This window comes from Trichomycterus rosablanca, chromosome 6 (assembly GCF_030014385.1).
Source record: "Trichomycterus rosablanca isolate fTriRos1 chromosome 6, fTriRos1.hap1, whole genome shotgun sequence".
NCBI lineage: Eukaryota > Metazoa > Chordata > Actinopteri > Siluriformes > Trichomycteridae > Trichomycterus > Trichomycterus rosablanca.
In genome coordinates, this window is record NC_085993.1 from 2,673,335 (window position 1) to 2,697,476 (window position 24,142).

The 24,142-nt window shown below is 41.6% G+C and overlaps 1 protein-coding gene across 1 annotated transcript; it reads right to left on the reverse strand.

Moving 5' to 3' along the window:
* Positions 1-414: 414 nt before the first annotated feature.
* dpt (dermatopontin) lies at positions 415-22,953 on the reverse strand. Its single transcript, XM_062996509.1, has 4 exons — positions 22,554-22,953; positions 4,067-4,192; positions 1,180-1,287; positions 415-1,082 (listed from the first exon to the last, which is right to left on the reverse strand). Exons 1-4 carry the CDS (start codon positions 22,832-22,834, stop codon positions 1,016-1,018), a joined length of 582 nt encoding a protein of 193 aa, XP_062852579.1. The 5' UTR covers positions 22,835-22,953; the 3' UTR covers positions 415-1,015.
* Between the last annotated feature and the right edge of the window lie 1,189 nt (positions 22,954-24,142).

The window sequence follows — 24,142 nt, forward strand, 5'->3', positions numbered from 1 at the left end:
GTGAGTGGAATTCTTTCAAACACTCGAGTATTTAGAGAAAGCGAGTCTTTTTATTCCGGCTTAGGATTGAACCAAACCTGTAATTTAATTCATTCACTTACGCACAGTGATAACATAAACAGATCAACACACACACATAACGTTACTGACACACACAGCTATACATTCACTCATTCATTCATTCATTCATTGTTTTATTACCGCTTTATCGCTGTGGGTCTGACTCATTGGGTCAAAAACACAAAGGGCAATTTCTAGTAGCTCCAGTTGACCAGACCCAGGTCCTTCTTGTTGTGCCGCCCCACAGCAGGACAGTTCAAGTTAAATGCATCATAACTGCTTAAAGTAAGTTTCATTTATTTTTAAGCTTCCTATAAGAAACAAACATGTAAAACACATACTGCACACCAGCACTGAAGCTTTAAGTACAAATGCTTTATTGGTTATGTTACTATTTTAAACATTTAGTACAAATATAACATGATGATAACAGTATGAAGGTGATACTGGACATAGTGGAGATACTGAAGGTGTCAAGACTTTTAGTCACTATAAAGCTGAACAGCCCTCATTAATATTTTAGAACATTTTGAAATAAAGAGAATTAAACCGGCCGATAGTACAAGCTGAGACTTCCTGAGACTGAGACAGGCTGGGTTCCCAGATCTCAGCAATAGTGGGCAAGCGCCACCCGAGCGCCCTTTCAGATAATATTGCCATAGAAAAAATCTTTACTGTTCAGCTCTATTATCTAATTCAAATGATTCAGATTTAACATTTAACGTTACTGTTCCATCACAAAACTACAAATAAAAACAGCAAAAAACAAAACTATAGATGTGTAAACATATTAAAGCATGCAGGATTACAGATTACAGAAAAGTAACATCAATTCACACGACGATCTTTTATCTTCGCGTCGTCGTACTGCACGTACGGCTGTACTGCATCTGTTAATGCGAGAGGAGGGATGCGCATGCATGGATAAAGGTCTGGTGCTGAACACACGGGTGGATTATAAATTCTCGAATTCACAATCGAAATCCGTCATCCTGCACAAGATGTACTTCCACTGCCGATCCCTGCAACACAGCAGACGCCAGTGCACGTTTTTCATGTTTAAATCGAGTTACAGAGATTACAGGTCATTACTTTACACCGAGGTACTTGTATATATACCTGAGCACCCCGCTGAAGGTGGTCTGCGCCCCCCTAATGAAGTAACCATATCCCGGGATCACCATCTCACCCTCTTCCCTGATGTACTCAGGAACGTCGTTGGTCTTCCTGTTAAACATGTATAAGGAGATTACTGAAGGAGATAATGATGGAAATTCTTTACGTTATTGGTCTCTTTATTGAGCAAACAGGACCTGAAATGAACTATTCAGCACCTACTAGCATCTTTACTAGTTAAAACAAATGATTAAATCCCTTTCATTATTCATATGTAATAATTAAGGCCCTACCTAATTCATGGGCCGTGAAATGAGCCTTTTCCCATTTGGAATTCAAAATTTAGGGTTTGTGTTTAGCAATTTAATTTGTTCGTGTGGCATTCAATTCCCTCACGTTTACTGGTTAATCTGCTCTATGAGGCGTCCTAGCAATCCTACGGCAATTTAGTTAGTATAAAAGACTTTTCTGTGGTGTCATGTGCTGACAATGTTTGATGTGTGTTTACATTATGAGGCATTTTGTCCCTTTGTGGATTCCATAATCAATGTAGAAGTGTCGCTTCTCTACACACGTGATCATCTCTGTGTGGTTTATGCTGCACCTCAAAAGAACAAGCCAGTAAAGTATTCTGCTCCCAATAGTTTGTTTATTTCTTACTTTATAAACTCAGCAAACATGACTGGGGTAACTGAGTTTGGAAAACTAACAAACAATTCTCTGGACGCAGAGGGGGGGATAAAACACGACAAGTATTTTCGTCGTTACAAGGGAACTTCAAAATACTTCTACTAACTTATAAAGCGCTACATTGTCTGGCTCCACAGTATCTGAGTGAATTTATTGAGCACTACAACCCAGCACGTCCACTTCGCTCACAAGATGCAGGGTTACTTATAGTTCCTAGAATGAAAAAGATCACGGCTGGTGGAAGAGCATTTTCTTACAAAGCTCCACAACTTTGGAATAATCTTCCTGCCTCTGCCCGGGACTCAGACACGTCTCAATGTTCAAGCCTAGATTGAAAACATACTCAGGCTTTTGATTCGTCTTTCCAAACTAAACAAGCAAACTTAGTTCTGCTGTAATAATTAGAGGTGCTGGAGTCTAAAGCTACTCTCTGGGTGAAAGACTGCAAGTCGAGCCAACAATGCTGCTCCTACTAGATGTGACGGAAGCCTGGTGTGTTTGCACCAAAAATATCCAGAACTTACAACGGACTTTATCACAGACTGAACTGAACAATGAAGAACAATTATATATATATATTTTGCTAGTTATAACGTTCAGTTCAATTTAATTTTGTGTTTGTATGATTTGTGTAAATCCTGTTCATTTATTTATTTAAATTATTCTCCAGGCTACCCAAGGAGGATATGGGTCCCTGCTGAGTCTGGTTCCTCTCAAGGTTTCTTTCTGTAATTTTAAGGGAGTTTTTTCTTGCCACTGTCGCCCTCGGCTTGCTCAATAGGGGTTTTTGGTCTGTCAGTCCTGGATTCTGTAAAGTGGCTTTGAAACAATGTCCACTGTAAAAAGCGCTATATAAATACATTTGAATTGACTTAAACTATTAAGGTAGCTGTGCCATGTATTGTAGCTTCTTCGGGACAGTGGTAGCCTAGTGGGTAGTGCTTTGGGCTATCAACCGGAAGATTGGCGGTTCAAATCCAGGCTCTGATATGCAGCCACTGTTGGGTCCTTGAGCAAGGCCCTTAACCCTGTCTGCTCCAGGGGCGCCTTACGATGGCTGACCCTGCGCTCTTACCCCAAAACAGCTTCCAAACAAGCTGGGATATGCGAAGAAAGAATTTCATTGTACTGTACACCTGTATATGTATATATGACAAATAAAGTCTATCTATTTTCTTCTTCTATTTATTCTATCATAAGATTTATGATTGTAATTTAAAGACTGCTGTGATATGTGGCTCTTTCATTTAAAAATCTGTGAAATCTGTGAAGTCCAAGAAATTAAGCACATTTTCCTGTGAATTTAGTACGGCCCTAGAAATAACACTCTGCTCAGGGTCATGGTGGGTTAAGCACCCTAAACAGAACAACATTAATTAGAAATTAGGGTTGAACCCATGTCTCCAGGACCCTAGTGCTGTTTACAATGTGTTTGACCTGCTAACAAGTTCTATTTCAACATTTCTTCAAACAAATAAACATATTTATTGCACTTGTATACATGGTTAATAATGCTAATAGCTGTTATAATAATAATAGTATTGCTCAGTTGCACATTTAAACCCATTTTAAGATTGCGTAACTGTCTTATTATTATTTTCTCTTCTGGTGATTAAATGCACATTCTGCCTCTGTTCTGTATCACATCATGGATCCACGCATTCGTTTTTACTTTGGTCAGGGACCGACATGCGATGAAATAAGTCTTTGTTTATCAGCGCTAGATCTTTTCTAAATTAGAGCTCGTCAGCTTTGTCGGCAGGAGCAAATGGAATATTGTTGAACGCTTGCCATGATTACAAATTAAGAGAGCTGTTACTGCTATTACTGCAACAGCAGTGTGTGTGTGTGTGTGTGTGTGTGTGTGTGTGCTGTGTGCTATGTATGAGTGTGTGTGTGTGTGTGTGTGTATAATTAAACCAGCTTAACTGGATGTTTAATAACATTTAGTTTGCTTAGTTTATTAAAGAACGTGCAGCCTGCAGCTACAAATGATAACATTTGTACTTGTTATAATATTATATTATATTTTACTTGCGAGTGAGTGATAAGCACCACTTTCATTTGAATTGCATTCAGTAGGTGGATTAACATTGCAGACATTAGTAATGTATTGATCAAAGAATAATTATTTTGTAGTAGAGCAGAAACAAATAACGTATCCCATTAGTTTGTTACTGGAACTACTGGAACTACTCACATGCACGAGTAAGGGCATCTGCGATTGTAGCGGCAGCAGTAGAACCGCCACTCACGATCAAGAACCGCAGGGAAGTACTCGCTCTTCACTCCAGCCACGATTCCATTGTCACTGCACGTGGACGTCCTGCATGGAGAGACAACCAAGAACATGAGATAAACATGAGATATACAGGGAGAACATGCAAACTCCACAAAGAAAGGACCCAGACGCTTCACCTGGGAATCGAATTGTATGTAAATATGTACACTGATCAGTTAAACATTAAAACCACCTCCTTGTTTCTACACTCACTGTCCATTTATCAGCTCCACTTACCATATAGAAGCACTTTGTAGTTCTACAATTACTGACTGTAGTTCATCTGTTTCTCTACATACTTTTTTAGCCTGCTTTCACCCTGCTCTTCAATGGTCAGGACCCCACAGGACCCCTACAGAGCAGGTATTATTTAGGTGGTGGATGATTCTCAGCACTGCAGTGACACTGACATGGTGGTGGTGTGTTAGTGTGTGTTGTGCTGGTATGAGTGGATCAGAAACAGCAGCGCTGCTGGAGTTTTTAACCACCGTGCCCACACACTGTCCACTCTATTAGACACTCCTACCTAGTCGGTCCACCTTGTAGATGTAAAGTCAGAGACGATCGCTCATCTATTGGTGCTGACCATCAGTGGTCACAGGACGCTGCCCACAGGGCGCTGCTGGTTGGATGTTTTTTTGGTTGGTGGACTATTCTCAGTCCAGCAGTGACAGTGAGGTGATCCACTCATACCAGCACAACACACACTAACACACCACCACCATGTCAGTGTCACTGCAGTGCTGAGAATCATCCACCACCTAAATAATACCTGCTCTGTGGGGGTCCTGTGGGGGTCCTGACCATTGAAGAACAGCATGAAAGGGGGCTAACAAAGCATGCAGAGAAACAGATGGACTGCAGTCAGTGATTGTAGAACTACAAAGTGCTTCTATATGGTAAGTGGAGCTGATAAAATGGACAGTGTGTGTAGAAACAAGGAGGTGGTTTTAATGTTATGGCTGATCAGTGTATATATTTATATATATAGTACAGAACACTTGAAGAACTTCTTCTTTTTTAGAATGTATAGACTAAATGTACATATATGACAAATAATAGTAGATTTTAATATTTTATTTCTAAAAAGACTCTTAACATGACAGGCAACAAGAAAACTAAGTGACAGACTTGAGGAAACAAGTGTTTGAAAGCAACCTGCCAGCTACTCAGTCCACCAGCAAGCTGCAACACAAAAGCTCACCAGAGATAATGGTAGGTCAGTGATTAAAATACTGGAGTTGTAATCAGGTTTCCAGTTCAACCCCTGTTATCGCAAAGTTGCCACTGTTGGACCCCGGAGCAAGCCTTGAATTGTAAATGTAAACCAAGAGAACCAGACAGAGGAACCCAGTGGGCAACTGCAAAGACTCAACACACCAGGCATGGACAAAACCCCAGACCTAGGAGGACACTTGTGATAGATACACTCCCCTACACCCCACCACCACTCTTTACCAGCGGTGCCTGCAATGAACCAGAACAAAACAACGCCAGTAAAAAAGCAAGTAGAGACAAACAAAGGACTGACAGACAGGAATCAGTGGGAGTCCCAGTGCCAGGGTCTGTCATGGTATGGGGGGGTGTCAGTACCAGGGTCTGTCATGGTATGGGGGTGTATCAGTACCAGGGTCTGTCATGGTATGGGGCTGTGTCAGTACCAGGGTGTGTCATGGTATGAGGGTGTGTCAGTACCAGGGTCTGTCATGGTATGGGGGTGTGTCAGTACCAGGGTGTGTCATGGTATGGGGGGGTGTCAGTACCAGGGTCTGTCATGGTATGGGGGTGTGTCAGTACCAGGGTCTGTCATGGTATGGGTGTGTGTCAGTACCAGGGTCTGTCATGGTATGGGGGTGTGTCAGTACCAGGGTCTGTCATGGTATGAGGGTGTGTCAGTACCAGGGTCTGTCATGGTATGGGGGTGTGTCAGTACCAGGGTCTGTCATGGTATGAGGGTGTGTCAGTACCAGGGTCTGTCATGGTATGGGGGCGTGTCAGTACCAGGGTCTGTCATGGTATGGGGGTGTGTCAGTACCAGGGTCTGTCATGGTATGGGGGTGTGTCAGTACCAGGGTCTGTCATGGTATGGGGTGTGTCAGTACCAGGGTCTGTCATGGTATGGGGGGGTGTCAGTACCAGGGTCTGTCATGGTATGGGGGCGTGTCAGTACCAGGGTCTGTCATGGTATGGGGCTGTGTCAGTACCAGGGTCTGTCATGGTATGGGGGTGTGTCAGTACCAGGGTCTGTCATGGTAAGGGGGTGTGTCAGTACCAGGGTCTTTCATGGTATGGGGGTGTGTCAGTACCAGGGTCTGTCATGGTATGGGGGCGTGTCAGTACCAGGGTCTGTCATGGTATGGGGGCGTGTCAGTACCAGGGTCTGTCATGGTATGGGGGCGTGTCAGTACCAGGGTCTGTCATGGTATGGGGCTGTGTCAGTACCAGGGTCTGTCATGGTATGGGGTGTGTCAGTACCAGGGTCTGTCATGGTATGGGGGTGTGTCAGTACCAGGGTCTGTCATGGTATGGGGCGTGTCAGTACCAGGGTCTGTCATGGTATGGGGGCGTGTCAGTACCAGGGTCTGTCATGGTATGGGGGGTGTCAGTACCAGGGTCTGTCATGGTATGGGGGGGTGTCAGTACCAGGGTCTGTCATGGTATGGGGGGGTGTCAGTACCAGGGTCTGTCATGGTATGGGGGCGTGTCAGTACCAGGGTCTGTCATGGTATGGGGGCGTGTCAGTGCTCTTGGTAAAGGTCATTTACACTCTGTGTTGCAGCATTAATACAGAAAAGTACATTGAGATCTTAGAGCAACATGTGCTGCCTTCAAGACGTCGTCTTTTCCAGGGACGTCCAGCATTTTTCAACAAGACGATGCAAAACCACCTGCTGCACACATTACAAAGGCGTGGCTGCGGAAGAAGAGGGTACGAGTACTGGACTGGCCTGCCTGCAGTCCTGACCTGTACCGACCCCGTACTGCTGCACATCTTAAGACGTGTTTGCAGGAAGAACGAGACAAAATAAAAGCTGAAACACTAAATCACTCTGTCTCCTCGGTGCCAAAACATCTTTTAAGTGGTAAAAAGGAATGCCAGCATTACAAAGTGGTAAATGCTTTACTGTCCCAACTTTTTTTGGAATGTGTTGCAGGCCTGAAATGCAGGAATGGATGTTTAATAATAAATGAAATGAAGTTGAGCAGATAAAAGATGAAATATCTCAGGTTCATCCTGTCTGACATCAAATAAAAGTCAAAGTAAATGTAAGAAAATCTGTGTTCTTATTATTGTTCATATTTTCCATGCTGTCCCAACTTTTTCTGATTTGGGGTTGTATAAATGATCATTGTTTACACCAGTGCTCACTGATCCATGCTCTGAATCATCAGTGGTCTTAGGAGAGGGTCTCATTTCCTCCCTTCACCCTTCATGCACCAAAAGCACTTTCTTAAATTTGCACCTCCACCGAGAGAAGCCAAACCCTCTCCTGACGGTGGAGCCAATCCTCATGGCGTCAGCGTTGTCATGACAATGTGTCTGAGCTGCTGGTGGCCCGATGGTGGCAGCTCTGTTGTGATGACAACATCCAGTATGGACCGTACACAAGCGGCAAGCATCAACAGACCTGTATTTATGGAAAACCGCGCAAGAAGCTCCGCTCTTCTCTTCGCCCCACCTCCTCCGTCAAGGGGTCTGTTAGTGTAAGGTCATTTTGGAGCTTAAAGAAGATTGTAAGTCTGTGTTATCGATTAAATGAATCAATTTAGGGCTCTATCCTGTCATGACATGAAAGTGTCCAGTTGCATGCACTGTATGGAGTCACGTACTGCTTATTAATGGTACAAATAAACATTTACATTTTCAGCATTTAGCAGACGCTTTCATCCAAAGCGACTTACAGTACTGTGACAGTATACAGTATAAGCAATTAAGGGTTAAGGGCCTTGCTCAAGGGCCCAACAGTGGCAACCTGACAGTGGTGGGGCTTGAACCATTGACCCTTCCATTACCAGTCCAGTAACTTAACCACTAGGCTACCAATCATGTTTTAAATCATTCAGTCATTCAGCCTAGTGTTTTATTATAGAAAGATATCAGAGGGGATCAAGGGTTATCACCGGGTGCAAGACAGGAACAGACCCTGGACAGGGCACATGCCTGTCACTAGGGTGCATTCACATAAGAAGTGGCAAAACCGCTTTTGCGCCAGCTGTGCCATTGTCTTTTATGTCCACGTTGGGCTCCTGATTTTTGCGCTTGCCACAATGCTCAATCACCTGATTGAACTTTGACCCAGCTTGCCACTGACCATTTCAAAGCTCCTCCAATGAGACAAACTGTTTGATATGATGTGGCCGTACAAACTAAACTTACCATGACTTATTGTAGGAAAACAGCGAGTGAGGAATGTGATTAGTGGAGGAACTTATGAGCAGTAATAATGAAGAGAAGTTTAGTGCTCCTGTCTCCTTCTTTTACTACATTAAACCACGTTAAGCTTTATTTTGAACCAGAAACGTTTTAGACTCTGGGAGAAGCTGATTCTGATTCTCAAAATTGCTCAGAAGCTGGAGCTGTAACAAAAGTTTAAAAGTGAAACAGGGAGGAAAATCCAGATAAACACAGATACATGTGGAGCTGTAACACTGGATCTGACGCTTATTCCACACTGATGGTTATTCGTGTTGTAGTCACTTCTTATGTGAATGCGCCCTTACTCATTGACACTCCACATAGACTTAAATCAGATTCTACATAGAGAGTTTGGAACTTAAATCTGGCTGGAAGTGTGGATTATTAACTGTTAAATGTTAAATATGAAACATTTTTGCTGCATCCTAAACCACATACAACTGTTCTCAATACCTTATACAATTACTGCATTCCCAGTGGTGTCAATAAACCTCTGGCCCCGGGTAGTACACGTTATACAGTTTAAGACAGTTAGAAATTATCTTACTGGAGGGAAAGGGGAAGGAAATGTTGAAAAGAGTGTAGAAAACCCAGAAAATAGTTTGTTTCTGTGATGTTGAATGTCAATAAATAAAGAATTTGATATATATATATATATATATATATAAAAATAAATTAGCTTACTTAAGTCATTTTTTTTGTATCAAAATAAAAATTTACACCATTCTCTGTTAAAATTGTCACACTTCAATGTATTTAGTTAATGTTCAGGGTGCCTCAGTGAGCTTGGTGGAGGGTCCTTTTGCATTTGATTGAGATGGGACGGGAAATCAGTAAGCTATTAGCACATGTCAGATCTCTTGTGATGTCATAAATCTGTTTAAAACTACCTATAGTCTACGTTGGACCTTTGAGAATGCACACGTTTGATTTGCCCACTTCAAAAGTGCGAAGGCAAACAAGCGGCAACTACAGATGATTCAGATTCAGGTGTAGATGTGGATCTCGCTAAATTAGACCAAGGTGATGAAGCTCCTACCACCACCTCCTTGTTTCTACACTCACTGTCCATTTTATCAGCTCCACTTACCATATAGAAGCACTTTGTAGTTCTACAATTACTGGCTGTAGTCCATCTGTTTCTCTGCATGCTTTGTTACCCCCCTTTCACCCTGTTCTTCAATGGTCAGGACCCCCACAGGACCACCACAGAGCAGGTATTATTTAGGTGATGGATCATTCTCAGTACTGCAGTGACACTGACATGGTGGTGGTGTGTTAGTGTGTGTTGTGCTGGTATGAGTGGATCAGACACAGCAGCGCTGCTGGAGTTATTAAACACCTCACTGTCAGAGCTGGACTGAGAATAGTCCACCAACCAAAAATATCCAGACGACAGCGCCCCGTGGGCAGCGTCCTGTGACCACTGATGAAGGTCTAGAAGACGACCGACTCAAACAGCAGCAATAGATGAGCGATCGTCTCTGACTTTACATCTACAAGGTGGACCGACTAGGTAGGAGTGTCTAATAGAGTGGACAGTGAATGGACACGGTGTTTAAAAACTCCAGCAGCGCTGCTGTGTCTGATCCACTCATACCAGCACAACACACACTAACACACCACCACCATGTCAGTGTCACTGCAGTGCTGAGAATGATCCACCACCTAAATAATACCTGCTCTGTGGTGGTCCTGTGGGGGTCCTGACCATTGAAGAACAGCATGAAAGGGGGCTAACAAAGCATGCAGAGAAACAGATGGACTACAGTCAGTAATTGTAGAACTACAAAGTGCTTCTATATGGTAAGTGGAGCTGATAAAATGGACAGTGAGTGTAGAAACAAGGAGGTGGTTTTAATGTTATGGCTGGTCAGTGTATATACCTTTATAGTGGAATAGTCACAGAAAAGAAATTCTGGGGGTCGCAGAAAAGAAATGTTGAGATCTGCTGCTTTATAACACTGTTATAATTCATTATTAATGCCTAATAACTAGCAGGTGCCACAAAAAACGAGAGTTGCACGAATATAATTAGTACGGCCACTAATAATGTGTCTCCATGTGTACTAACAGTGATAAAGATCATTTCTGAGAGCGCATTACAGTCACGTTGTATTAAGAGCAGCCGATTTACAATCTGACCTTTAATCGACAAATCCCAGCGGGTACCTTGTTCGCCCCATCTGGCCTGGCAGGCGGCGGGAGGTCGAGACTGCGTGGCACCGGCTCAAAGGAAAACTCCCACAGAACTCCCACAGTGGGCAGATTTGAGGAGGAAAATCAGTGAGGTGTACACTGAGCCCAATTAACTGCGTGCCCTCCGAGCAGGAGAGTACCTGCTGAAGCGTTCCTCCGGGACCCACGGCGCCTTTTTAGGATAATCCCACATGGCACGACGTCCCCGTCCATGCAAACCGAGCAGACGCGACACAGAAGCTGAACGTATTACCCTCGTCTGGCTCCCTTTAGTCTTACTGTGGTGAGAAATAATCTTACAATTATTTCAAAATAAACTCCTTGTGCATGATGTGATCGTAAAATAAAATCATATTCTGGTGACTTTTAACCGGACACATGGTAGCCACATAGCTAAGCGGGGCGGCACGGTGGCTAAGTGGGTAGCACTGTCGCCTCACAGCAAGAAGGTTCTGGGTTCGAATCCCAGGTGGGGCGTTCCGGGTCCTTTCTGTGTGGAGTTTGCATGTTCTCCCCGTGTCTGCGTGGGTTTACTCCGGGTGCTCCGGTTTCCTCCCACAGTCCAAAAACATGCAAGTGAGGTGAATTGGCAATACAAAATTGTCCATGACTGTGTTCGATATAACCTTGAGAAGTGATGAAACTTGTGTAACGATTAACTACCATGTGTCTGTCATGAATGTAACCAAAGAGTGTAAAACATGACGTTAAAATCCTAATAAACAAATAAACAAACATAGCTAAGCCGTGTTTTTACTGAAGCCTGAATCACATGATATTCTCTCTCCCTCTCTTTAACGTAGTTACCGAATTTCAACTCTGGCTTCGTTTGATACATAAATACATAATGGCCGTGCCACGTATGAAACCGTGTATTTAGACGCACTACTTAGACGGACATTGTCATTTAGCTTACTAAGCTAACACAGTCAGCCTCAGGCCATTCAAACCAAGCGGGGTTTACCTAGCAGGAACCGCACTGTTACAGCAGGCGGCTCAATGATGTTTTGGGGTTGCTTTGCTGTCTCGGGCAATCGGTGCCTTCATTCCGTGCAGGACAAAATAAAGTTAAAAGAGTTTTAAGGCATGTTGGACTGGAATGTACAGCCAATTGTCAGAAAGCTGTGCTTCAGTCACAGTTCTTTGGTCTTCCTTAAGGATGACAACTCGAAACAAAGATAAAAAAGTACCCAAGGTGCTCTGAAATGGCCTGCACAGAGTCCTGATCTGAATCTGAAACACAGCTTTCTGACAACTGGCTGTACATTTTGGTATGTCTCAAAACTCTTTTAACTTTATTGTGTTCTGCCTGAGGCAGCAAAGCAACCCCAAAACATCATCGAGCCACCTTCTGTAACAGTGCGGTTCATTGTAATGTGTAAATAAAGCTGAAACTTGCAAATGGAAGACAGTAATCCTCAAACTTGAGAGGGCTGGAACACAGAGGAGTGTATTACAATAACATACTGATGTAAAATTATAAATAAACATACATATTTCACACACTGGTTTTGTGTAATGTTAGGATCTGTCAGTGTTCCAACTAGTTGCTAATATGGCTGGAATGGCAGGAATATTTTTCAATCTCATTCCCTCACAAATCCCAGTAGCTTTGTTCAATTTACGTTCTGTTGTGGGCAGAAAATGCTTGATTGCTGTCATTACTTCTAACTACAAAAAGAAGTGAAGGGTCCTAATCATTTAATCTGTGCTATTTTCTTTTATTTTAATATTTTAAATTAGATCTTTAGTCCTGAATTAGTTCTCATTCATTACCCATTCATGTAGCCACTTTAGTCACATTCCATTACTCTGTAAATACATAATAGTCTATAGTCTATATATATCAACATTATCTGTTTAATATTCTTAATATTCTTATATGTCTCCTCATTTCACTTATCTGGTCACTTATACACTTTAAATGTGTATTATATGTATATAATCTCTATCTTGCACTTCTGGTTAGATGCTACTGCATTTCGTTGGCTTTGTACTTGATTACTGTGCATAATGACAATAAAGTTGAATCTGATCTAATCTAAATTTAAAGTAAAATTTCTGCTCTATTTAAGGAGACATAAATGATATTTAATACAATTCACTTCAGCCATTAAGTCCAGTACACGTAATTTGGAGAAGAAGGGCGCTAACATTTTGGCCACGTCTGTTTACAGATGCTTAATGAAATATTCAGTGCTTGATAAACTGGCATCTGAGCGTATTAATGTATTTTTAATGTCACCCACCTGCCAGCGATGCTGTAGCTCTGTGCTGTAATCATAACTGGACTAATATTCATTCATGTCTTTACTGCTGTACGTAAGTAGCTCGTGTTTGGACCTTATCAGCATGTTAGTGCATTTATAAGATCAGTATCAATACAATACAGCATGTTTACTAAATTATAAATCAATATAATATATACACCGATTAGGCATAACATTAGGCATGATTAGGCATATCCTAATATTGTGCCGTTGAGGCATGGACTCCACTAGACCCCGGAATGTTTGCTGTGGTATCTGGCACCAAGATGTCAGCAGCAGATCCTTTAACTCCTGTAAGTTGTGAGGTGGAGCCTCCATGGATCGGACTTGTTTGTCCAGCACATCCCACAGATGCTCGATTTGATTGAGATCTGGGGAATTTGGAGGCCAAGTCAACACCTCAAACTCATTGTTGTGCTCCTCAAACCATTTCTGAAGCATTTTAGCTTTGTGGCAGGGCGCCACAGCCATCAGGGAATACCGTCTCCATGAAAGGGTGAACATGGTCTGCAACGATGCTTAGGTAGGTGCGAAGTGTCAAAGTAACGTCCACATGGATGGCAGGACCCAAGGTTTCCCAGCAGAACATCGCCCAAAGCATCACACTGCCTTCCTAGTGGTCATAATGTTATGCCTCGTCGGTGTATTTTGCTTCCTGCTACTGAAAGGAACACATAAAACTGTACTAAATCATGTTATTAGTAATGTGTTTAAGATATTTATAGCTTTTATAGATTTATCAACCAATACTCAGCACTGAACCAGACATCCCTGGAGTAATCAAGACTCTAAGCAATCAAGCTCCACCAAATGTACTGTTATGGTGGTAAAATGTAATATGATCCAGCATTTCTGATCAGTATCAGCCTGATCAGTATCAGCGGTTAAGGTACTGGACTTGCAATCAGAAGGTTGTCGGTGCCACTATTGGACCCCTTTAATACTTAATTGCTCAAATTTTCAGTTATTCAGTCATAATTTTAGGCCTCAAATGTAAATAAAAAATTTAATTAATAAGAAAGGTCATATATCACTGTGGTAAACATGCCTCTGTCCCAATTTTTAGGGCAGCTGTAGCCTAGCGGTTAAGGTACTGGACTAGTAAGCAGAAGGTTGCTGGTTTAAACCCCACCATTTACATTTTCAGCATTCAGCAGACTCCTTTATCCAAAGTGACTTACATTACAGTTACAGTATACAGTCTGAGCAATTGAGAGTTAAGGGCCTTGCTCAAGGGCCCAACAGCAGCAACCTGGCAGTGGTGGGGCTTGAACCAGCAACCTGGTCCAGTATTGCTCACACTGTGTACTGTAAGTCGCCTTGGATAAAGGCGTCTGCTAAATGCCGAAAATGTAAATGTAAAAATGTCATATGTTTGTTTATTTGTTTATTAGGTTTTAACGTCATGTTTTGGTTACACTTTGTTTACATACATGACAGGAAACGGTAGTTACTCATTACACAAGGTTTATCAGCTCACAAGGTTATATCGAACACAGTCATGGACAATTTTGTATCTCCAATTCACCTCACTTGCACGTCTTTGGACTGTGGGAGGAAACCGGAGCACCCGGACCGCCCCACCTAGTGATCGAACCCAGGACCTTCTTGCTGTGAGGCAACAGTGCTACCCACTTAGCCACAAAATGTCATATAAATGTATATAAAGTTATATAGGACCAGTTGTATCCTAGCGGTTAAGGTACTGGACCAGGTTGTTAGTTCGGGCCCCACCACTGCCAGGTTGCTGCTGTTGGGCCCATGAGCAAGGCCCTTAACCCTCAATTGCTTAGACTGTACAGTGTAACTGTAATGTAAGTCACTTTGGATAAAGGCATCTGCTGAATGCTGAAAATGTAAATGGATAGATAGATAGATAGATAGATAGATAGATAGATAGATAGATAGATAGATAGATAGATAGATAGATAGATAGATAGATAGATAGATAGATAGATAGATAGATCTGCCTACCTGCTCACTAGTGCACACACACACACACACACACACCTAATACACCAGCACTACCACTATAACCATCACATGGATTTATTAGTGCAACAACACAGCGACTCTGTAGCAACAACACAACCACACAGAATAGTTAAAGGTCACCACCTCTGCACAATAAGGGCATCGACGACATGCTAACATGGACCCGGCAGCTTCTCACATTTTCTGTCATAAATGGTTAAATATTTAATATTTAAAGTAGCCTAAGTTGCTCAGGATTACATCGTTTTGAGCGTGTTTACTGAACCAATGACGTGTGTGTGTGTGTGTGTGTGTGTTTGTAGATATAGGTTAACAGATCATCAGACCGGTTGCTGATTTCTCATTCAATGGAAACAGATCACTAGGGGACAATCAGCAGCTTCTGCAGTGTCTAACTGACCCCTACTAACATAACACACACTACCACACCATTACCACGTCTTCAGCCATGCTACAATATACATTATTATATTTATATTTATTACCTACAAGTGCAGTAATATTTACTTACTTATTATAGTTTCTAACATCTATCTATGAGCTGCTGTAATGCTTTACTTTCCCTTTGGGATTAATACAGTGATCTATCTATCTATCTATCTATCTGTCTGTCTGTCTGTCTAGCTACCTACATTCCTGTCTGTCTGTCTAGCTGTCTGTCTGTCTATCTATCTATATCTACAATAATATCTATCTATCTGTCTGTCTGTCTGTCTGTCTGTCTGTCTGTCTGCCCGTCTGTCTGTCCGTCTGTCTGTCTATCTATCTGTCTACCCGTCTGTCTATCTATTCGTCTGTCTGCCCGTCTGTCCGTCTATCTATCTGTCTGTCTGTCTGCCCGTCTGTCTGCCCGTCTATCTATCTATCTATCTATCTATCTATCTATCTATCTATCTATCTATCTATCTATCTATCTATCTATCTATCTATCTATCTATCTATCTATCTATCTTTCGTCTATCTGTCTGTCTGTCTGTCTCTATCTATCTATCTATCTATCTATCTATCTATCTATCTATCTATCTATCTATCTATCTATCTATCTATCTATCTATCTATCTATCTATCTATCTATCTATCTATCTATCTATCTATCATCTATCTATCTATCTATCTATCTATCTATCTATCTATCTATCTATCTATCTATCTATCTATCTATCTATCTGTCTGTCTGTCTCTTTCTGTCTGTCTGTCTGTCTGTCTGTCTGTCTGTCTGTCTGTCCTGGGTTCAATTCCCAGGAGAAGCGGTCTGTGTCCTTTCTGTGTGGAGTTTGCATGTTCTCCTAATGTACCTAATTTTACCAACCCCGTTATCCATTGCAGGTTAAAACACACTCACACTTTTACTCATGTACTCACTAGAGCAGCCAATCCACCGTCTGGATGCTTTAAAGAGGTGCGAAACACCGATGAACAGAGGGAGAACATGTGAAACTCATCACACACAGGAACTTCTGAGGATCGAACTAAGGTTTCCAGGAACCCAGGACTCTGTGGCACTGAATAAAAAGTTCTGATTCGATACATAAAGGCTTTGTGATTTACAGGCACTTAAGCCTGGAGCTGAGCGGTGTTTATTCTGAAGCCTGGACTGAAGTGGTTCTCTCTGTGTTACAGAGCGCTGTTCTTCATTATCTACAACAATAACATGCCATCTAAGATTAACCAGAGATGTTCCATACCCACTGTGGAAAGCTGTGAGGGACGGGCTGCACTGATGGTTCACAGCTCTAATCATCCTCATTTTTAAACAATTTTTAAATGACTGGCAACCCGGGGTGCTTTAAATTCTAACCAGTTCAGCAGCTATAAATGATAAGAGGAAAAAAGATCATTTTCAGCTTCCAATGTAAAGTTTCACCATCACTGCATCAAAACAAAGCGTGCTGGGTACTCAGGGAGCCTGGTGCCCACACGGAGAGGGAGGGCCATAGGGGGAAAACTGCTGCATTATCACCTTTCCTGGTTGATCATTTGGGGGATAACGGAGATCCGTGACGCTCTGTCCACTATACGGATCTACAGATTAACCCAAATTGTGCAGGTGAAAAAAAACAGTCGATAGTGCAGACAGGTCAGATGGTGGGAGTGGGGGGGTCGGTAATGGCCTCCTCGGTCAGGAGTGGAGGTCTGCAGGTCTTTTTACCCATCTGAGATGAGCAGAATAAATAAAAGAATTAATGTAAGAGGTTTTTCTTTGTGAGAGATCTTCGAGCTCATTTCTTGGTGCCGTGGTTGACTACGCTAAGTGACAACAGTTTTCCGAAATTACTCCCGAGCCCATGTGACTATATTTATCACAACAGCAGCTCACCCTTGCCCTACCTGTACCCCAGAATGACTCTTTGGTGAATCCTTTTATACACAGCAGTGATTCCCTCACCTGTTACCAACTCACCTGTTTATTGTAGAACGTTTTAAACTGGTGCAACCTGTGATCTATCTATCTATCTATATGTCTGTCTGTCTTTCTATCTGTCTGTCTATATGTCTGTCTGTCCATGACTCTATCTATCAGTCTGTCTGTCTATCTGTCTGTCTGTCTATATGGCTGTCTGTCTGTCTGTTTGTCTGTCTATTTGTCCTAGCATTAGGTGAAATTTTTGGGATTTTCTTCCAACCTTTGCAATGAGACCACTGTTTAATGTTTAATACTTTGTAATGGTTGCAGTCAAACTAGCCCTATTTATCTGTGCACAGAAATCTCACCACTTATAGTCAATAAGAATTAGAACCAGGATGTAGAATAAATAATATCAATACACATATTACAATCCCCGACTGGACACCAGACATCTTTTGTTTTAGCGCTGCCTAGAGAGTTTTGCATGTTTTTACCCAATCCTGTCTGGTGTACACAGCCAATTTCTACTCATAAATATTCCTCTTTGGCATGGTACAAAACCCCTAAGGTGTGTGTGTGTGTTTTAATGGTCAGTAATTGACTGGCCATTAAACTGGATGTCCTGGCCTAACCTGTCGGGCTCATTTCAGGCGGGTTCGGTTGGCTTTAAGCTGTATTTTCCTTCACAGTAAATAAATAATGATGCTGTTGCCACAGCAACTGGCCCTCATCCCATCCATCCATCCGTCTAAGCAAGACAGAGAAAATATTACAGATATAAATTCTGCATTTGCGTTGGGTTTAAACTCAACATGAAACTAAAACATTGCCAAAGATTTATAGAGGTTTTATTACTATATAAGTTATCTTATTCTAGAAACTCTTCCAACAAATATGCAATCTGATACGCCCTCGTTTAACCACTTGACCTACGGGGCTACACGTTCCAAGTTTCCACACTTTTTAAACTCTACAGTATTTATTATCATATCAACTTTTTAATGCCATCAGCAAACAATGTTTTTGGTTGAGCTTGTAGCCACTGATGCAGCGCTGCTTTCACATCATCATCACATGAAAATCTTTTTTCCTTTAAATCTTCTCTGAGCGTCCAAAAATGTGAAGATCAGATGGAGCTAAATCCAGACTATAAGCGTCTCTCAGTCTCTCAGACACGCCCAATTACTCCTCTCACCCTCACCACTCAGCCATGACATTAAAACCACCTCCTTGTTTCTATTCTCACTGTCCATTTTATCAGCTCCACTTACCATATAGTAGCACTTTGTAGTTTTACAATTACTGACTGTAGTCCATCTGTTTCTCTGCATGCTTTGTTAGCCTGCTTTCATGCTGTTCTTCAGCGGTCAGGACCCCCACAGGACCCCCACAGAGCATGTATTATTTAGGTGGTGGATGATTCTCAGCACTGCAGTGACACTGACATGGTGGTGGTGTGTTAGTGTGTGTTGTGCTGGTATGAGTGGATCAGACACAGCAGCGCTGCTGGAGTTTTTTTAAACACCTCACTGTCACTGCTGGACTGATAATAGTCCACCAACCACAAATGTCCAGCCAACAGCGCCCCATGGTCAGCGTCCTGTGACCACTGATGAAGGTCTAGAAGATGACCAACTCAAACAGCAGCAATAGATGAGCGATCGTCTCTGACTTTACATCTACAAGGTGGACCGACTAGGTAGGAGTGTCTAATAGATATGGGGTGAATTAAATTGATTTGACAGTTTTAGTTGAACATTTATTTCAGTTATTGAATCGCTAAATGAATCACTGGGTTCTTGTTCAATGGTTTACTGAATCTCTGAGTTCACTGAATCAATGAATCACTAAATTCACTGAAGAGGATAAACGGTGGTAAAATAAACAATAAATAGAATAATTAAGACATTATACTAAATATGAAGTGAATTAAATTGAATTTAAAGTTTTAGTTGAACATTTATTTTGGATATTTAATTGATAAATGAATCCTTGAGTTCACTGAAGAGGATAAACGCTGGTAAAATAGACAATAAATAGAATAATTAAGAGATTATAATAAATATGGGGTGAATTAAATTAATTTTACAATTTTAGTTGAACATTTATTTCAGTTATTTAATCGCTAAATGAATCACTGAGTTCTTGTTCTGTGACTAAATAATTAAAACACACTTTTACAATATTAAGTTCCTTCAGAAATTGTTTGTGTCATTTTTTCTATAAATGTTAAAGTAAAATTTGCATACATCACCTTGGACCATTAGTTAATAAAATGTCATTATTATTAATTAGTAATTATTATTAAGTAAAGCTGGTGGCTTCTCTGTGTCCAGATAAATAGGGCTAGTCTCACTACAACCATCACAAAGTAGTAAACATTAAACAGTGCTCTCTTTGCCAGTTTTTGCTTAATTATCCGGCAATTGGGCTCATCCCTTTAAAATCCCTTTAACACCATGTGACAGCCAGGCTTTATTCTGCACATGATATGACAGTGTGGCTTCGTAGACCTGGAGTGCATGTGCTTGACTGGCCTGTCTGCAGTCCAGATCTGTCTCCTATTAAAAACGTCCTGCGCATCATGAAGAGGACGATCAGACGACAGCGACCAGTCAAGCAACAATGAACATGGAGTTTGTATATGTCACTTACATGTGTGCAAACTATTAACAACTGCTCATAAATAAACCTATTTAATCTATTAACCTTCTATACAAGCCCAGTTCCAAAAAAAGTCGGCATATTAGGTAAAACAACAAAAAAACGTGATTCAACACAAGTAGAAGCTATTTAATAATCATCCGTATCGATTTAATTGATTTTATGCACTAATATGCACTAACTTCTAATTTAATTGCTTCACTACAGTCCAAAAACATTGACACAAGAGCCATATAGAAAATATAAGACTAGGAGGTTTGTGGGATTATCAAAAACATCTTTTTAAACTGACCTGACTACAACCATCACAAAGTAGTAAACATTAAACAGCGGTCTCTTTGCCAATTGTTTATTTTTTGCCTAATTATCCTGCAATTGGGTTGATCTTTTTAAAAATCCCTTAAAAACCCTGTGACAGCCAGACTTTATTCTGCACATGATATGACAGTGAGGCTTCGTAGACCTAGAGTGCATGTGCTTGACTGGCTTACCTGCAGTCCAGATCTGTCTCATTTACATTTACATTTTAAGCTTTTAGCAGACGCCTTTATCCAAAGCGACTTACATTACAGTTACAATATACAGTCTGAGCAATTGAGGGTTAAGGGCCTTGCTCAAGGGCCCAACCGCAGCAACCTGGCAGTGGTGGGCTTGAACCAGCAACCCTCTGATCACTGGGTTAACCACTAGGTTACAGCTGGCCCTAATAAAAACGTCCGGCGCATCATGAAGAGGACGATCAGACAAGCAACAGTGAACATGGAGTTTGTACATGTGTGTGTGTGTGTGTGTGTGTGTGTGTGCAAACTATTGACAACTGTACATAAATAAACCTATTTTTTTTTTATCTATCAAGCATCTATACAAGCCCAGTTACAAAATTGTTGGCATATTAGGTAAAGCTCCAAGCAAACGTGCTTTGTGAGCTGTGTTTTGCATGTATTTAACTAAAAACAATACAATACTTAATTGATTTTATGCACTAATATGCACTCATTTCTAATTTGATGGCTGCACTACAGTCCAAAATTGTTGGGACAGGGGCCATATAGAACATATAAAACTAAGAGGTTTGTAGGATTATCAAAAACAGCTTTTAAACCCACGAGAAATTCAATCATGATTGTATTAATAAAATATTGAACCCCAACATTTTTGGAATCAGGTTTGTACACTGTAAACTGTAAATTCATACAAATATACATTCGTGAGATCAGATTGTTTAAAAGATTATAGATTTTTCCAGATGTTTGTCTTGAAGCCTCTCTGGGAACATTTTTGTTCGTCCTCCAGATGTTCTCTGTTAGGCCCCAGAGGTGATTTATAATTTACAGCTTTAATGCGGTGAATCATCGTTATGGATTTTAGTTCAGCTCGAATAAATGTGTACACAATATCTTTTATGAGAACGTGACAAGTATAGATATACATTTATTCCTACAGATTCCTATTTTAAAATACAAGCAGATCTCATCTGGTATAAAATGTCTTATAGGAATAAAACTTCAAAGTGAAAATGGGTGGCAGCACAGCGGGTTCGATTCCCCGGCTGGGCAGCCAAGGTCCTATAGCTGAAATATTAATTAAGAGAACCTCTAAAAAACATTAAATGTGTTAACTTTGAGAAACATGACAGTGTAATCAAAGAAAGCGGTTGCTTGACTGGCCTGCCTGCGGTCCGGCCATGTCCCCCACTAAAATGAAGCATATATATACTTTGATTCCACATCTTATGTATATGTTTCTCATTCATTTTACTAATTCATACCTAAATAGATAGATAGACAGACAGATAGACAAGTAGACAGAAATACAGATACAAAGACAGATAGGACAGACAGACAGACAGACAGACAGACAGATAGATAGACAGACAGACAGACAGGTAGGTAGGTAGGTAGGTAGGTAGGTAGGTAGACAGACAGACAGACAGACAGACAGATAGAAGGGGATTTTAAGGGAGTTTTTCCTTGCCACTGTCGCCCTCGGCTTGCTCAACAGGGGTTTTGTGTATCTGTTGGTCCTGGATTTTGTAAAGTTGCTTTGAGACAATGTCTATTGTAAAAAGTGCTATATAAATACATTTGACTTGACTTGATAGATAGATAGACATTAAGATACATTAAAGCAAAAAGTATTAAACTACACAAGTATTATTGTATAACAACAAATAAAATAATTAATGTAGTATGAAATATAAAAAAAAAACTATTAAAAAGTGTAACTGCAGTAAATATTATTGGATGAGATTTGTAATATGTGATATACTAAACTGTTGTAAGGTGTTCTTTGCAGTAAATAATAGTAAAAAATAGTAATTTAAAGGGTTAAAACGCTGAGTGAAGAACAAAGAACGTGTCAATGGACAATTCTAGCGAATCATTCAGCTCATTCTAACAGAACACACCAGAGATGCAGCAGCTAGACTTTACTGCACACTGCAATAATTCACCAACAACTTCAAACAGCTTTGTTACACCATATTTAAACCAGGTACCAAATTCTCAGACTTACCACTCCATGCCAGCCATGTTGAGATCATCCCACCAGCAGGCACTGGGCTCGCCCAGCGTAGAGGGGGTCGGCTGGCACTCGAAGCTCCACAGGCGATCCGAGCCCTCGTCCTCGCGGAAGTAGCTCCGGACGGCCACCAGCGCCTCTCCGTGCGGGCACTGGAAGTTAAAGCCCTGGCGCCACGTGTTGATGAACTCCTCGCCGTAGTAGTTCTGCTGGGCGTGGGCGACGGGCACCAGCAGCAGAGGAGCCAGGAGACGGAGAGCGAGCGCAGGATCCATCTTGGACTCACGGAACCTCTGAGTGCCTCTCGCTATTACAGCTGCTCGACTTTAAACCCTCACTAAGGCGGGCCCGCTCTCCAGATGTTTTCTGTCTGACTGTAGACGTGATGTGTAATCTGCAGGGGCAACACACACTCACGATCGAATGTTTTCTGTTTAAGTGACGATGTTTTCCGTAACTAGCATCCAAGAACTGAAATCCTCCCTCCTGAGAGGAGAAGAGGTCGAGATGCCAAGTAGTGATGCTGTTGATTCACTGCATATGCAGGAAGAGGCTGTTTGGCTGTTTTTGGTCCAGCCAGACGTTGTGTTATAAAGATTAAGAGACTTTGGGGGCATTTAAAGCTGTAGGCACTGTTAGCAAGAACATTTAGAACTATTGCATTCTTGCGAACAGTAAAAAAGAATACTGTGGTGACTGGTTGGCTCGCCATTATTGTGGCTCCCCTGCATCCCATGATGCCATGTGGCCATGGGCGAAGAATTTCCAGGGGATTAAAAGTGGGTTTTGGGGTTAGATGGTGTTTTTCTTATGCCAAGTTCACACTACACGACTTGATCTCTTGTAATCGGGAGTATTTTACACTACATGACTGATCGGCAATAGGGGGTCACACACTACACACCATCACCGGGAAAAATCGCAGGCGAGCCTGTCTGGTCTCTCAGACTACATTTCGTCTTGAAAACACACACAAGAAGTGACGAGAGGTTTAATGATACCACGTCCAAAAATGCACGTCAACAATAAGCGAGCGATCAAAGCTGTTTGTGCGCTGATGTGCAGCGTAAAAAAAGCAAAATTGGGCAACGCAGCATGGGTATTATGGTTTGGCGTGGACGATAAGTCACAAATACTGTAAAGCTTGTGTGTGCCGATGTATTCTGATATATTCACGTTTTTACTACTGCCGTTCTCACTGGCTGTAGTTCGACACCGCACTCGCTGCCACGCAACTTGATTGCAACACTTTCCACAATACAGAAATTTGAGTCGGGGTTAGATCCAGATATTTAACATGCTAGATATTTTTCTCGAGCCGCTCGGATTGAGTCGTTGGACAGTTCACATGACCAAGAGCTGAGCTTCGATCCCTGAGCGAATGCCGAGATGCTTCCGAGCTACCACATCAGTCGGCGAGTAAAAATCAGGCCAAAATCGTGTAGTGTGAACCAGGCATTAGATGCACATAGTAATTTTGTTATGATGTGACTATTTGTGTATTTTGTCTTCATGTTTATGAGAGTTTGTAAAGTTACCGTCTACGGTACGTTAAATGTGTTACGTTTATTGACCTTCCTGTT

Coding starts and splice junctions, on each gene's coding strand:
- dpt (XM_062996509.1), bottom strand. CDS start 22,834: ATGGATCCTGCGCTCGCTCTCCGTCTCCTGGCTCCTCTGCTGCTGGTG. Junction 4,193..22,553: donor AACATGGCTGGCATGGAGTG/GTAAGTCTGAGA, acceptor CTCTCCATGCAG/GACGTCCACGTGCAGTGACA. Junction 1,083..1,179: donor ACCTTCAGCGGGGTGCTCAG/GTATATATACAA, acceptor GCTGTGTTGCAG/GGATCGGCAGTGGAAGTACA.